The 17,374-nt window shown below is 54.6% G+C and overlaps 1 protein-coding gene across 1 annotated transcript in view; it reads right to left on the reverse strand.

The window, feature by feature from the left end:
• LOC134929706 (SCO-spondin-like) overlaps window positions 1–17,374 on the reverse strand; it is a 583,357-nt gene that overhangs the window by 214,014 nt on the left and 351,969 nt on the right. Inside the window, exons 83-86 of the mRNA XM_063925285.1 lie at window positions 15,555–15,686; window positions 15,235–15,475; window positions 14,937–15,089; window positions 8,245–8,291 (exon numbers count right to left, since the gene is read on the reverse strand). Coding sequence (XP_063781355.1) covers window positions 8,245–8,291; window positions 14,937–15,089; window positions 15,235–15,475; window positions 15,555–15,686 — 573 coding nt within the window. The remainder of the gene's footprint in view (window positions 1–8,244; window positions 8,292–14,936; window positions 15,090–15,234; window positions 15,476–15,554; window positions 15,687–17,374) is intronic.

Here is a 17,374-nt window from a genome sequence, read left to right on the forward strand (position 1 = left end):
TGTGGGGCAATGTATATCTGTCACTGTGGGGCAATGTGTATCTGACACTGCGAGGCAATGTATATCTGGCACTCTGGGGGCATTTGTGTATCTGGCACTGTGGGGCAATGTGTATCTGGCACTGTGGGGCAATGTATATCTGGCACTGTGGGGCAATGTATATCTGGCACTGTGGGGCAACGTGTATCTGACACTGCGAGGCAATGTATATCTGGCACTCTGGGGGCATTTCTGTATCTGGCACTGTGGGGCAATGTGTATCTGGCACTGTGGGGCAATGTATATCTGGCACTGTGGGGCAATGTGTATCTGGCACTGTGGGGCAATGTATATCTGTCACTGTGGGGCAATGTGTATCTGGCACTGTGGGGCAATGTATATCTGGCACTGTGGGGCAACGTGTATCTGGCACTATTGGGGTCATACGTGTATCTGCCCCTCCCCCATATGTGTATCACGCCCCCATTTCCATTGGCCACGCCCCATGTGGCATTTGGCCACACCCATTTTTTTGCGCGCGCGCGCCTTTGGCGCGCGCACACAGTACCCGTAAGACATTTTTTCTACTTGCACCACTGGATGGTCTCCCAAAATGGCAGTCAGCCAGTGATAATAAAGGCCGGGGGGAAATGTTATGTGGCAAGGCGGAGCTATGTGTAAATATGAAGCCAGGTCTGTACCTGGATGTGGCAGAGGTTTCCCCTGCAGGGAGGAAATGGCCGCCAGAGTGAAATTCCTCTGGGCTATGAGTTAAAATCCATACCCTCCAACTGTACCTTTTTGGCCGGTACAGTACCGTTTTTTTAAGGTCTGTACCGGCCAAAAAGGGCTTTGTACCGATTTTTTACTTACTGCTTCTCCATTGAAAGTATAGGAAAGGGGGCGTGGCCACGCCCCCTTTACCCGCGGCCACGCCCCCTTTCCTTATTTGTACCGGTTTTTAAGTGTAAAATGTTGGAGGGTATGAAAATCTATATAGTGGATAACTGGATTAGTGCTGAGCCACTCTGCCTCATAGTATCTGACTGCATAGTGTATACTACATGCTCACCAGCACCACCTGTCTGCGCTGCCGCACAGCAGAAAACACGTGCCCCGCATTAGTTACACTGAGTATAAAGTGGGATCTGAACCAATGGGCTACAAGTCAATAGACCACTACACTATAACAGCAGCTACTTCACCCAGCAAATGTAGCAGTGAGCGCCCAGCAATGTGTGCGGCCGGGGAGCGGAGAGCGCTGAGCCCGCTGTGCAGAGCGGGAGTTAGCTCCACCCCCCCGGTTATGGCTTTATTTAAAATTTACCTTCACCGAAGCGGGAAGCGCCCTGTACCCCCGCTGGTCATGCGAGTCACAGCCGGGGAGCAGGGAGCGCTGAGCCCGCTATACAGAGCGGGACTTAGCTCCGCCCCCTCCATAAAATGCGCCAAATGTAAAAATTGCTTTGCGCTCCAGCGGGATCCCTGTGCCAGCTCTGTGAGCCGCGCTGAGCGGGAATCCGTGCGGGGGGAGCGGGGAGGTGAGCCACAGCCGCCAGAGAGCTGGGGGAGCGGAGGGGGGGCCGCACCAATTTACAGACAATGCACCATACAATGAAGCACTCAGTACATTACAGCCCCAGAGAGCCCTTCTGGAGTGGGTTGTAGAACAATAAAAAAGTGCATTGCTCTAAAAACATAAATAGCCACCACAAATAAAGTACAGCTTACTCACCACTGCTGCTGTTCTTGGTGGAGCAGCACCGACACGCGCCGCACGCAGCAGTGTCCGGCCGCATATACTTACCGCTGCCAAGCTGGCGGAATCTTCTGCTGACGGAGCGGCCCCAACACGCGCCGCACGCAGCGGTGTCCGGCCAGCTCCATGTCTCCTTCAGCCGGGGCCCATCCTGAGGCACACGCAGCTGCGATGGGACCCTGCCGGCAGCTCCCGCGGTGCAGACTGGCAGTGGCAGAGCTGCCAGTCTGTGAGTGTAAGAAAAAGAAAACTAATAATAAAAAAAATTCTTCAGAGAAGACCCAAGTGACCAGATCCCTTGGGCACTAAAATAAGACTGGCTTGGAGGGGGGACATAGTAGGGGAGGAGCTAGTCACAGTGTTTGCGTGTTAAAGTGCCAGCTCCCAGTTACTGCCTACTATATCCCCATTGTATCTGCACTCCAGTGGCCCCTAGTGGATGAAGGAGAAAATAAGATTTTACTTACCGATAAATCTATTTCTCATAGTCCGTAGTGGATGCTGGGGACTCCGTCAGGACCATGGGGAATAGCGGCTCCGCAGGAGACCGGGCACAAAAGCAAGCTTTTAGGATCACATGGTGTGTACTGGCTCCTCCCCCCATGACCCTCCTCCAAGCCTCAGCTAGGTACTGTGCCCGGACGAGCGTACACAATAAGGAAGGATCTTGAATCCCGGGTAAGACTCATACCAGCCACACCAATCACACCGTACAACTTGTGATTTGAACCCAGTTAACAGTATGATAACAATGAAGTAGCCTCTAAAAAAGATGGCTCACAACAATAATAACCCGATTTTTTTGTAACAATAACTATGTACAAGTAATGCAGACAATCCGCACTTGGGATGGGCGCCCAGCATCCACTACGGACTATGAGAAATAGATTTATCGGTTAGTAAAATCTTATTTTCTCTAACGTCCTAGTGGATGCTGGGGACTCCGTCAGGACCATGGGGATTATACCAAAGCTCCCAAACGGGCGGGAGAGTGCGGATGACTCTGCAGCACCGAATGAGAGAACTCCAGGTCCTCCTCAGCCAGGGTATCAAATTTGTAGAATTTAGCAAACGTGTTCTCCCCTGACCAAGTAGCTGCTCGGCAAAGTTGTAAAGCCGAGACCCCTCGGGCAGCCGCCCAAGATGAGCCCACCTTCCTTGTGGAATGGGCATTTACATATTTTGGCTGTGGCAGGCCTGCCACAGAATGTGCAAGCTGAATTGTACTACAAATCCAACGAGCAATAGTCTGCTTAGAAGCAGGAGCACCCAGCTTTTTGGGTGCCTACAATATAAACAGCAAGTCAGACGTTCTGACTCCAGCCGTCCTGGAATTATATATATATATATATATATATATATATATATATATATATATATTTTCAGGGCCCTGACAACGTCTAGCAACTTGGAGTCCTCCAAGTCCCTAGTAGCCGCAGGCACCACAATAGGTTGTTTCAGGTGAAACGCTGACACCACCTTAGGAAGAAACTGGGGACGAGTCCGCAGTTCTGCCCTGTCCGAATGGAAAATCAAATATGGGCTTTTGTAAGACAAAGCCGCCAATTTTGACAATCGCCTGGCCGAGGCCAGGGCCAACAGCATGGTCACTTTCCATGTGAGATATTTCAAATCCACAGATTTGAGTGGTTCAAACCAATATGATTTGAGGAATCCCAACACTACGTTGAGATCCCACGGTGCCACTGGAGGCACACAAGGGCTGTATATGCAATACTCCCTTGACAAACGTCTGGACTTCAGGAACTGAAGCCAATTCTTTTTGGAAGAAAATCTATAGGGCCGAAACTTGAACCTTAATGGACCCCAATTTGAGGCTCATAGACACTCCTGTTTGCAGGAAGTGCAGAAATCGACCTAGTTGAAATTTTTTCGTGGGGCCTTCCTGGCCTCACCCACGCAACATATTTTTACCACATGTGGTGATAACGTTGTGCGGTCACCTCCTTCCTGGCTTTGACCAGGGTAGGTATGACCTCTTCCGGAATGCCTTTTCCCTTAGGATCCGGCGTTCAAACCGCCATGCCGTCAAACGCAGTCGCGGTAAGTCTTGGAACAGACAAGGTCCCTGCTGGAGCAGGTCCTTTCTTAAAGGCCGATGCCACGGTTCCTCTTGGAACAGACATGGTACTTGCTGAAAGCAAATCCCTTCTTAGCTCCCGAGGCCATTAGTCCTCTGTGAGCATCTCTTGAAGTTCCGGTTACCAAGTCCCTCTTGGCCAATCCGGAGCCACGAGTATAGTTCTTACTCCTCTATGTCTTTTAATTCTCAATACCTTGGTTATGAGAAGCAGAGGAGGGGACACATACACCGACTGTTACACCCACGGTGTTACCAGGACGTCCACAGCTATCGCCTGAAGGTCTCGTGACCTGGCGCAATACCTGTCCCATTTTTTGTTCGGGCGGGACGCCATCATGTCCACCTTTGGTCTTTCCCAACGGTTCCCAATCATGCGGAAAACTTCCCGATGAAGTTCCCACTCTCCCGGGTGGAGGTCGTGCCTGCTGAGGAAGTCTGCTTCCCAGTCGTCCACTCCCGGAATGAACACTGCTGACAGTGCTATCACATGATTTTCCGCCTAGCGAAAAATCCTTGCAGTTTTGCCACTGCCCTCCTGCTTCTTGTGCCGCCCTTTCTGTTTACGTGGGCGACTGCCGTGATGTTATCCCACTGGATCAATACCGGCTGACCTTGAAGCAGAGGTCTTGCTAAGCTTAGAGCATTATAAATTTGCTCTTAGCTCCAGTATATTTATGTGGAGAGAATTCTCCAGACTTGATCACACTCCTTGTGTGACTGCTCCCCAGCCTCTCAGGCTGGCCTCCGTGGTCACGAGCATCCAATCCTGAATGCCGAATCTGCGGCCCTCTAGAAGATGAGCACTCTGTAATCACCACAGGAGAGACACCCTTGTCCTTGGATATAGGGTTATCCGCTGATGCATCTGAAGATGCGATCCGGACCATTTGTCCAGCAGATCCCACTGAAGAGTTCTTGCGTGAAATCTGCCGAATGGAAGCGCTTCGTAATAAGCCACCATTTTTTACCAGGACTCTTGTGCAATGATGCACTGACACTTTTCCTGGTTTTAGGAGGATCCCGATTAGCTCGGATAACTCCCTGGCTTTCTCCTCTGGGAGAAACACCTTTTCCTGGACTGTGTCCAAAATCATCCCTAGGACCAGCAGACGTGTCGTCGGAACAACTGCGGTTTTGGAATATTTAGAATCCACCCGTGCTGTCGTAGAACTACTTGAGATAGTGCTACTCCGACCTCCAACTGTTCTCTGGACCTTGTTCTTATCAGGAGGTCGTCCATTTTCTTTGAAGACGAATCCTCCTTTCGGTCATTACCTTGGTAAGGACCCCGGGGTGCCTTGGACAATCCAACGGCATCGTCTTGAAACTGATAGTGACAGTTCTGTACCACGAACTTGAGGTACCCTTGGTGAGAAAAGGCAAATTTTGGGACATGGAGGTAAGCATCCCTGATGTCCCGGGACACCATATAGTCCCCTTGTTCTTTGCTATCACTGCTCTGAGTGACTCTATCTGGATTTGAATCCTTGTAAGTGTTCAAATTTTTCAGATTTAGAATAGGTCTCACCTAGCCTTCAGTACCACCATATAGTATGGAGTAATACCCCTTTCCTTGTTGTCGGAGGGGTAATTTTATTATCACCTGCTGGGAATACAGCTTGTGAATTGTTTTCAATACTGCCTCCCTGTCGGAGGGAGACATTGGTACAGCAGACTACAGGAACCTGCGAGGGGGGAAACCTCTCGACATTCCAATCTGTACCCCTTGGATACTACTTGTAGGATCCAGGGGTCCTGTACGGTCCCAGCGTCATGCTGAGAACTTGGTAGAAGCGGTGGAGGGCTTCTGTTCCTGGGAATGGGCTGCCTGCTGCAGTCTTCTTCCCTTTCCTCTATCCCTGGGCAGATATGACTCTTATAGGGACGAAAGGACTGAGGCTGAAAAGACGGTGTCTTTTTCTGCAGAGATGTGACTTAGGGTAAAAAACGGTGGATTTTGCAGCAGTTGCCCTGGCCACCAGGTCCCATGGACCGACCCCAAATAACTCCTCCCCTTTATACGGCCATACATCTTTGTGCCGTTTGGAATCTGCATCACCTGACCACTGTCGTGTCCATAAACATCTTCTTGCAGATATGGACATCGCATTTACTCTTGATGCCAGAGTGCAAATATCCCTCTGCGCATCTCGCATATATAGAAATGCATCCTTTAAATGCTCTATAGTCAATAAAATACTGTCCCTGTCAAAGGTATCAATATTTTTAGTCAGGGAATCCGACCAAGCCACCTCAGCTCTGCACATCCAGGCTGAGGCGATCGCTGGTCGCAGTATAACACCAGCATGTGTGTGTATACTTTTTAGGATATTTTTCAGCCTCCTATCAGCTGGCTCCTTAAGTACGGCCCTATCCGTAGATGGTACCGCCACTTGTTCTGATAAGCGTGTGAGCGCCTTATCCACCCTGAGGGGTGTTTCCCACCGCGCCTTAACTTCTGGCGGGAAAGGGTATACCGCCAATAATTTTCTATCGGGGGAAACCCACGCATCATCACACACTTCATTTAATTTATCTGATTCAGGAAAAACTACAGGTAGTTTTTTCACCTCACACATAATACCCTTTTTTGTGGTACTTGGAGTATCAGAAATATGTAACACCTCCTTCATTGCCCTTAACGTGTGGCCCTAAAAGAAAATACGTTTGTTTCTTCACCGTCGACACTGAAATCAGTGTCCGTGTCTGGGTCTGTGTCGACCGACTGAGGTAAATGGGCATTTTACAGCCCCTGACGGTGTTTGAGACGCCTGGACAGATACTAATTTGTTCGCCGGCCCTCTCATGTCGTCAACCGGCTTGCAGCGTGTTGACATTGTCACGTAATTTCCATAAATAAGCCATCCATTCCGGTGTCGACTCCCTAGAGAGTGACATCACCATTACAGGCAATTTGCTCCGCCTCCTCACCAATATTTTCCTCATACATGTCGACACACACGTACCGACATACAGCACACACATAGGGGATGCTCTGATAGAGGACAGGACCCACTAGCCCTTTGGGGAGACAGAGGGAGAGTTTGCCAGCACACACCAAAAGCGCTATAAATGTATATAAACAACCCTAGAAGGTGTTGTTTACTATATATGCGCTCTTAATATATAAATATCGCCAATTTATGCCCCCCTTCTCTTTGTTACCCTGTTTCTGTAGTGCAGTGCAGGGGAGAGTCCTGGGAGCCTTCCTCACCAGCGGAGCTGAGCAGGAAAATGGCGCTGAGTGCTGAGGAGAATAAGCTCCGCCCCTTTTCCGGCGGGCTTCTTCTCCCGGTTTTTAATAAACTGGCCTGGGTTAAAATACATACATATAGCCTTAATGGCTATATGTGATGTATTTATTTTGCCACTAAAGGTAATTATATTGCTGCCCAGGGCGCCCCCAGCAGCGCCCTGCACCCTCCGTGACTGAGTCAGTGAGCCGTGTGACAACAATGGCGCACAGCTGCAGTGCTGTGCGCTACCTTCATGAAGACTGTGGAGTCTTCTGCCGCCTGTTTTCCGGACCTCCGTTCTGCCGTCTCTTCAGCGTCTGTAAGGGGGATCGGCGGCGCGGCTCCGGGACGAACCCCAGGCTGACCTGTGTTCCGACTCCCTCTGGAGCTAAGTGTCCAGTAGCCTAAGACTCCAATCCATCCTGCACGCAGGTGAGTTGGAAATCTCTCCCCTAAGTCCCTCGATGCAGTGATCCTGTTGCCAGCAGGAATCACTGAGATTGAAACCTAAAAAAAAACTTTTCTAAACAGCTCTTTAGGAGAGCCACCTAGATTGCACCCTCTCGGACGGGCACAAAAACCTAACTGAGGCTTGGAGGAGGGTCATGGGGGGAGGAGCCAGTACACACCATGTGATCCTAAAAGCTTGCTTTTGTGCCCTGTCTCCTGCGGAGCCGCTATTCCCCATGGTCCTGACGGAGTCCCCAGCATCCACTAGGACGTTAGAGAAATACACGAGATTGTGCGCAGTGAGAGTTGTATAGTGGGAGGAGCAGGGTCCCTTGGGGGACCAAAAAGGGGTCCGGCCACTACAAAGTGGGTCGGGCGAGCAAGATATGCCTATATACTAGATCTGCAACCAACGTAAATGAATGAACAACTATAATTCTAATTTACCATCCTCATCCCGTAGTGAAGCGCGGGTATTCCGCTAGTGATGTTATATACGCAGATGTCATCCACCTGAATAGCACTGATCTCTGCCATGTATCTATCACAGCTTGATGTATTGTATGAGGATAGTCTGTGTAACAATCCCATGATTAGCGCAGGAGATATCGTGTTGGGCCAATCAGGAGCAGGATCCATACGGAGATGTGCTCACACCATGTTGTGACAGGATTATCATGGGTGATAGTAATAAGCTTCTCAATGTGTGTACTTACCTCTACAGTCAATGTCCTGGCAGTAATTACCTTCCGGGGTGCAAATGCTAGATGGAAAAACAAAGGACATGAGTGAGAAATAGACGGGGGTCACGGGGAGCGCAGGCGGCGCGGGAACATAATACGTCCATCTCTGTCACGTCACCCGCCTAGTGTCATAGACTGCAATGGGATCTGACCTGGGCAGACGATCAATGCCAACTAGAGGCGACAGTAATGTGACAATTCCCGCACAGGACCTGGGTGTCAGCGCCACGGGCGGAGAATGCGCATAAAGCTCTGTGGCTGGAGCTAATGGGAGCCCCGGCATAGACGTTCTCCAGCAATGCACGTATGGGGTCGGTATCGGGATCCAGACGTCTGGAATGCAGTGGTCAGACTCAGAATACCGACAGTGGCATGCCGACACACAGGATCCCGACACCTACTAAGTAAGTATGCTAACCCTAATCTCCTGTCCCCCTAACCTGCAGCCTGACCCTAACACCCACCGTCCCCCAGCAGCCTGACCCTAACACCCCCCCCGCAGCCTGACCCTAACACCCCCCCCCCGCAGCCTGACCCTAACACCCCCCATCCCCCCGCAGCCTAACCCTAGCCCTCCCAACAGCCTGACTCTAACACCCCCCCCGCAGCCTGACTCTAACATCCCCCCGCAGCCTGACCCTAACACCCCCCGTCCCCCCGCAGCCTAACCCTAGCCCCTCCCAGCAGCCTGACTCTAACACCCCCCCAGCAGCCTGACCCTAACACCCCCCCCCCGCAGCCTGACCCTAACACCCCCCGTCCCCCGCAGCCTAACCCTAGCCCCCCCCGCAGCCTGACTCTAACACCCCCCAGCTGCCTGACCCTAACACCCCCCGCAGCCTGTCCCTAACACCCCCCGTCCCCCCGCAGCCTAACCCTAGCCCCTCCCAGCAGCCTGACTCTAACACCCCCCCCCCGCAGCTTGACTCTAACACCCCCCCGCAGCCTGACCCTAACACCCCCCGTCCCCCCACAGCCTAACCCTAGCCCCTCCCAGCAGCCTGACTCTATCACCCCCCCCCCCCGCAGCCTGACTCTAACACCCCCCCCGCAGCCTGTCCCTAACACCCCCCGTCACCCCGCAGCCTAACCCTAGCCCCTCCCAGCAGCCTGACTCTAACACCCCCCTCCCCCCCCCCCCGGCAGCTTGACTCTAAACCCCCCCCCCCGCAGCCTAACCCTAACACCCCCCCCGCAGCCTGTCCCTAACACCCCCCGTCCCCCCGAAGCCTAACCCTAGCCCCTCCCAGCAGCCTGACTCTAACACCCCCCCCGCTGCCTGACTCTAACACCCCCCCGCAGCCTGACTCTAACACCCCCCCCGCAGCCTGACCCTAACACCCCCCGCAGCCTGTCCCTAACACCCCCCGTCCCCCCGCAGCCTAACCCTAGCCCCTCCCAGCAGCCTGACTCTAACACCCCCCCGCAGCCTGACTCTAACACCCCCCCCGCAGCCTGACTCTAACACCCCCCCAGCTGCCTGACCCTAACACCCCCCGCAGCCTGTCCCTAACACCCCCCGTCACCCCGCAGCCTAACCCTAGCCCCTCCCAGCAGCCTGACTCTAACACCCCCCCCCCCCCCCCCGGCAGCTTGACTCTAACACCCCCCCCCGCAGCCTGACTCTAACCCCCCCCCCCCCCCGCAGCCTGTCCCTAACACCCCCCGTCCCCCCGAAGCCTAACCCTAGCCCCTCCCAGCAGCCTGACTCTAACACCCCCCCGCTGCCTGACTCTAACACCCCCCCCCGCAGCCTGACTCTAACACCCCCCCCCGCAGCCTGACTCTAACCCCCCCCCCCCCCCCGCAGCCTGACGCTAACCTCCCCAGCTGGTGCCTGAACCTGACCCCCCTTTACGTCCAGGATGACAACAGTCGGGATTCCCGCGTCAGCATTGTGATCGATGTCGTAATCCCGTCATTGGTATTCACTGCAGTGTCGGTATTCCAACATCTGTATTCCGACTGCTGGCATCCCGAACGCCGATATGGTGACCACATCCCATACCGGCAAGAACAGAACTCGTATTGGAAAAGAGTTGCGGCTGCTACATTGTAGCACTTCACGTACAGATTCAGAGACTCAGTCGTACTCATACTGCGCCACCTGCCGACCCCAGACTGCCTCATCTGCCGACCCCACCGACCCCAGACTGCCCCATCTGCCGACCCCAGACTATACCGACCTTCTTCCTCTTTGGGTTATTGCAGCTGATCCCAGCACCGGGGCTGAGTGGTTCTCCGGGGCGGGTGGGTACTCTTGTGTTACGGGGGAGCACCTGAGATAACGAGCGTTGCTGATCACGCTGAGGCGGAGCGGGGACCATACATACTGTGTAACATTGTAACATGTGGGTCGCTCCTGATCATCAGCGGAACATACTGTATGACGAGTCTGGGCCACTGAGGCCACATTTCCTTAGGAGAAGGCATTCACACTCCGCCCGCTATCTTACTATTAATGTCCAGCGCAGTAGCGCTGAGGTTAGTAATCCCCGCAGGTGGCCAGATTCCAGCTCTGGGCCTGAGTCACATGTGACGCATCTTTGCAAACAGCGCTGGATCAACATTGTGACCATTAGTTGCAGCATCAGAACGTCCACATGGTCCCAGAGAGGAACATGACAAAACTGCTGTGTCCCATATAATGATGAAGGGGCACCAAGCGCTTTACACCACCGTGATCGAGGTGTCACTGCCAAATACAATGTGAATCCACATCCTCCTTTATTTATAGCAAACATTTCAAAATACTGCCGTACCTGGGACTCAAACCCATCACCTCTTACACTGCCGTCAGACACCTCACTCATGGAGCTATTTGCTCCTGCATAGGAAGCACGTGGATTCTAACTCTATAACTGATATAAACAGGCAGATCTATGTAGTGTGCAGTCGCACAGCCAATCCCTGCAGTCGCGCATCCAATCCCTGCAGCCGTGCATCCAATCCCTGCAGCCGCACAGCCAATCCCTGCAGCCGCGCATCCAATCCCTGCAGCCGTGCATCCAATCCCTGCAGCCGCACATCCAATCCCTGCAGCCGCAGATCCAATCCCTGCAGCCGCGCATCCAATCCCTGTAGCCGCGCATCCAATCTCTGCAGCCGTGCATCCAATCCCTGCAGCCGTGCATCCAATCCCTGCAGCCGCGCATCCAATCCCTGCAGCCGCACATCCAATCCCTGCAGCCCGACATCTAATCCCTGCAGCTGCACATCCAATCCCTGCAGCCGCACATCCAATCCCTGCAGCCAAACATCCAATCCCTGCAGCCGCGCATCCAATCCCTGCAGCCGTGCATCCAATCCCTGCAGCCGCACATCCAATCCCTGCAGCCGCACATCCAATCCCTGCAGCCGCACATCCAATCCCTGCAGTCGCACAGCCAATCCCTGCAGTCGCACAGCCAATCCCTGCAGCCGCACATCCAATCCCTGCAGCCGCACATCCAATCCCTGCAGCCCGACATCCAATCCCTGCAGCCCGCATCCAATCCCTGCAGCGCATCCAATCCCTGCAGCCGCGCATCCAATCCGTGCAGCCGCGCATCCAATCCCTGCAGCCCGACATCCAATCCCTGCAGCCCGACATCCAATCCATCAAATCCCTGCAGCCGCACATCCACACATCCAATTCCTGCAGCCGCACATCCAATCCCTGCAGTCGTGCATCCAATTCCTGCAGCCCCACATCCAATCCCTGTAGCCCCACATCCAATCCCTGCAGCCGCACATCCAACCCCTGCAGCCGCGCATCCAATCCCTGCAGCCGCACATCCAATCCCTGCAGCCCGACATCCAATCCCTGCAGCCCGACATCCAATCCCTGCAGCTGCACATCCAATCCCTGCAGCCCGACATCCAATCCCTGCAGCTGCACATCCAATCCATCCAATCCCTGCAGCCGCGCATCCAATCCCTGCAGCCGCGCATCCAATCCCTGCAGCCGTGCATCCAATCCCTGCAGCCGCACATCCAATCCCTGCAGCCGCACATCCAATCCCTGCAGCCCCACATCCAATCCCTGCAGCCCGACATCCAATCCCTGCAGCTGCACATCCAATCCCTGCAGCCCGACATCCAATCCCTGCAGCTGCACATCCAATCCATCCAGTCCCTGCAGCCACACATCCACATATCCAATCCCTGCAGCTGCACATCCAGTCCCTGCAGCCGCACATCCAACCCCTGCAGCCGCACATCCAATCCCTGCAGCCGCACATCCAATCCCTGCAGCCGCACATCCAGTCCCTGCAGCCGCACATCCAGTCCCTGCAGCCGCACATCCAACCCCTGCAGCTGCACATCCAATCCCTGCAGCCGCACATCCAATCCCTGCAGCCGCACATCCAGTCCCTGCAGCCGCACATCCAATCCCTGCAGCTGCACATCCAATCCCTGCAGCCGCACATCCAATCCCCGCAGCCGCACATCCAGTCCCTGCAGCCGCACATCCAATCCCTGCAGCCGCACATCCAATCCCTGCAGCCGCACATCCAGTCCCTGCAGCCGCACATCCAACCCCTGCAGCCGCACATCCAACCCCTGCAGCTGCACATCCAATCCCTGCAGCCGCACATCCAATCCCTGCAGCCGCACATCCAGTCCCTGCAGCCGCACATCCAACCCCTGCAGCCGCACATCCAATCCCTGCAGCTGCACATCCAATCCCTGCAGCCGCACATCCAGTCCCTGCAGCCGCACATCCAACCCCTGCAGCCGCACATCCAGTCCCTGCAGCCGCACATCCAGTCCCTGCAGCCGCACATCCAATCCCTGCAGCCACACATCCAATCCCTGCAGCCGCACATCCAATCCCTGCAGCTGCACATCCAATCCATCCAATCCCTGCAGCCACACATCCAATCCATCCAGTCCCTGCAGCCACACATCCACATATCCAATCCCTGCAGCTGCACATCCAGTCCCTGCAGCCGCACATCCAGTCCCTGCAGCCGCACATCCAATCCCTGCAGCCGCACATCCAGTCCCTGCAGCCGCACATCCAACCCCTGCAGCCGCACATCCAACCCCTGTAGCCGCACATCCAGTCCCTGCAGCCGCACATCCAACCCCTGCAGCCGCACATCCAATCCCTGCAGCTGCACATCCAATCCCTGCAGCCGCACATCCAGTCCCTGCAGCCGCACATCCAGTTCCTGCAGCCGCACATCCAATCCCTGCAGCCACACATCCAATCCCTGCAGCCGCACATCCAATCCCTGCAGCCGCACATCCAGTCCCTGCAGCCGCACATCCAGTCCCTGCAGCCGCACATCCAATCCCTGCAGCCACACATCCACATATCCAATCCCTGCAGCTGCACATCCAGTCCTTGCAGCCGCACATCCAACCCCTGCAGCCGCACATCCAGTCCCTGCAGACGCACATCCAGTCCCTGCAGCCGCACATCAAGTCCTTGCAGCCGCACATCAAGTCCTTGCAGCCGCACATCCAATCCCTGCAGCCGCACATCCAATCCCTGCAGCTGCACATCCAACCCCTGCAGCCGCACATCCAGTCCCTGCAGCCGCACATCCAGTCCCTGCAGCCGCACATCCAGTCCCTGCAGCCGCACATCCAGTCCCTGCAGCCGCACATCCAACCTCTGCAGCCGCACATCCAATCCCTGCAGCCGCACATCCAATCCCTGCAGCCACACATCCAATCCCTGCAGCCGCACATCCAGTCCCTGCAGCCGCACATCCAGTCCCTGCAGCCGCACATCCAGTCCCTGCAGCCGCACATCCAATCCCTGCAGCCGCACATCCAATCCATCCAATCCCTGCAGCCGCACATCCAATCCATCCAATCCCTGCAGCCGCACATCCAATCCCTATCCCTGCAGCTGCACATCCAATCCCTGCAGCCACACATCCAATCCCTGCAGCCGCACATCCAGTCCCTGCAGCCGCACATCCAGTCCCTGCAGCCGCACATCCAGTCCCTGCAGCCGCACATCCAGTCCCTGCAGCCGCACATCCAGTCCCTGCAGCCGCACATCCAATCCATCCAATCCCTGCAGCCGCACATCCAATCCATCCAATCCCTGCAGCCGCACATCCAATCCATCCAGTCCCTGCAGCCGCACATCCAATCCCCGCAGCCGCACATCCAATTCCTATCCCTGCAGCCGCACATCCTATCCCTATCCCTGCAGCCGCACATCCAATTCCTATCCCTGCAGCCGCACATCCTATCCCTATCCCTGCAGCCGCACATCCAATCCCTGCAGCCGCGCATCCAATCCCTGCAGCTGCGCATCCAATCCCTGCAGCCGCACATCCAATCCCTGCAGCCGCACATCCAATCCCTGAAGCTGCACACTACACACAGTAGATCCGCCCACGAGTAAGGTGCCTGACTGCAATGTAAGAGTGTTTGAGTCCCGAGTATGAAAGTATTTTGAAGTGTGTGCCATAAATAAAGGAGGATGTGACTGAGCGTGCTCAGGGAAGGAGGGGGGAGGGGCGGGCAGGAGATGACGATCAAAGAGGAAATTGACAGATGCTGCCAAACAGCGGCCCCTGCCTTTCTGCACTCTGCGTCCTGGCACATATGGCACCACCCTAGTTACGGCCCTGTGGGCACCGGTAGACATCTGTCCTTGTATCGGGACATTCTGTGAGCCCTAATCCCAGTATTATAGGGAATAAGATACGAACCACTGCTGGCACTCTCCCACCAGCCAGACATCTCCAACGTGTCTTTCAGAGCCATTGTGTGGGCACAACTCTGGGCATATATCCAGGTAACATGGGCGAGCCTGCCTCTCAGGTGCCTGACACGATTTCCTCTCTGACCCGGATGTAGATGATCTGTGAAGACAGTAAGAAGTTAGTCATGTCCATGGCGGCGCCAGCTCCCATGATGAAATCTGTGCGGTGACAGCGTCCGTCAGGATTCAGCTCCTGTTCCTCAGGCCCAACCTGTGGGCAATCGCTACTCCCCGGCCTCCCTCACCTGAAACGTGTCTGGTGACCACTTCCACAGCTGACGGAGCACTGAGACCACGTTGACCACTGGCTCCACATACAGTCCACGCTCTGGCAGGTGTCGTTGGTGCAGAGGAGGTGGCCATCGGAGCAGGTGCAGTTGTTGCAGTCTTCCTGGAGGGAGCTGTGGGGAGTCCAGCTCTGCCCGTAGCGGTCTGTACACTCACACTGAGCGACGGGCACACAGACCCCATCCTGCTCCAGTGACCCTGAGGACGACACGGGCAGCGTAAGCCTCAGGCCTGTACTGTGACACACTGGGACAACTTCCAGAGGGGTGATACCTACCTTCTGGGCACCGACACCCGGGGGCACAACCCTCTACATCCAGGCACACAATTCCCTGCTGAAAGTCCGAGCAATGCCGGGGGCAGCGATTGGCACACGCCACCTGCTCCATCCCAGTGGGACAGCCCTCAGCTACATAGAGAGAGGGGTAGAATAATGATAAGAGACAGCTGCGTACACGGAAGAGGGTAAAGGCTGATACATTCCATAGATTTCTCATTATCACGGGGGAGGTGGCCTCTGGGACTGTGATGGCTGCAAAGCACAATGGGGGTCATTCAGACCTGATCGCACGCTAGTTTTTTTTGCTGCGCTGCGATCAGGTCATAACTGCGCATGCACGGGTACAAAGCGGATCGTTGCTGAGCGATGGATTGTACGAAGAATCCATTCGCACAGCCGATCGCAAGGAAATTGACAGGAAGAGGGCGTTTGTGGGCGGCAACTGACCGTTTTCTGGGAGTGGTTGGAAAAACGTAGGCGTGTACAAGCGTTTGCAGGGCGGGTGTCTGACGTCAATTCCGGGACCGGACAGGCTGAAGTGATCGCAGCGGCTAAGAAAGTTCTGGGCAACTCAGAAACAAAACTTTTTTGTACCGCTCGGCTGCACATGCGATCGCACACTTGCACAGCAAATATACACTCCCCGGTGGGCGGCGACTATCTGATCGCAGCGCTGCAAAAAAACCTAGCGAGCGATCAGGTCTGAATTAAGCTCAATGTGCTAACTGGGTGCACCAGGGTGCAGGCTAGCCCGGTGTGATGTCAGCTGGCTGACACCCAGTATTTACATGTGTATGATGACATCATCACACACATGGGACTGCAGTGCATGTTGCTGTGACCACATAGCCGCCGCCCAGAAATAAAGAACGCTGCTCATGCGCACTTGTTCGGTAATCAGTTGGATTGCGTTATCTCGATCTTGCGATCCGTGCTGAATACGGGCATTAGTGTGCCTGGGGGGGGGGAACCCTCGCCTCTCTGCTGGGATGTGCTCTGAGTTACAAGTTGTTGCCGAACAAAGAAGCCGGAAAATCGACCTATCAGAGAGGTAACTCCAACGTGCACCCAACTCACACCATGCGTATCATCAGCTTAATCCGGGAACACTGACAGCCCATGTGTAAAGGTTACACCTGCTTCAGCACAGATGCTTAATTAGTACCTAATTTATTTGTATTCATCCATCTGTGCTCAATCCTTAAACCCAGGACTGTTAGCGTGCCGTGTGGACGGAGTATGGGAAACAGTCAGAGTATTCCCTGGAGAGAGTGACAGTCAGAGTATTCCCTGGAGAGAGTGACAGTCAGAGTATTCCCTGGAGAGAGTGACAGTCAGAGTATTCCCTGGAGAGAGTGACAGTCAGAGTTTCCCTGGAGAGAGTGACAGTCAGAGTATTCCCTGGAGAGAGTGACAGTCAGAGTATTCCCTGGAGAGAGTGACAGTCAGAGTATTCCCTGGAGAGAGTGACAGTCAGAGTATTCCCAGGAGAGAGTGACAGTCAGAGTATTCCCTGGAGAGAGTGACAGTCAGAGTATTCCCTGGAGAGAGTGACAGTCAGAGTATTCCCTGGAGAGAGTGACAGTCAGAGTATTCCCTGGAGAGAGTGACAGTCAGAGTATTCCCTGGAGAGAGTGACAGTCAGAGTATTCCCTGGAGAGAGTGACAGTCAGAGTATTCCCTGGAGAGAGTGACAGTCAGAGTATTCCCTGGAGAGAGTGACAGTCAGAGTATTCCCTGGAGAGAGTGACAGTCAGAGTATTCCCTGGAGAGAGTGACAGTCAGAGTTTCCCTGGAGAGAGTGACAGTCAGAGTAT

This window comes from Pseudophryne corroboree, chromosome 5 (genome assembly GCF_028390025.1).
Source record: "Pseudophryne corroboree isolate aPseCor3 chromosome 5, aPseCor3.hap2, whole genome shotgun sequence".
Lineage (NCBI taxonomy): Eukaryota > Metazoa > Chordata > Amphibia > Anura > Myobatrachidae > Pseudophryne > Pseudophryne corroboree.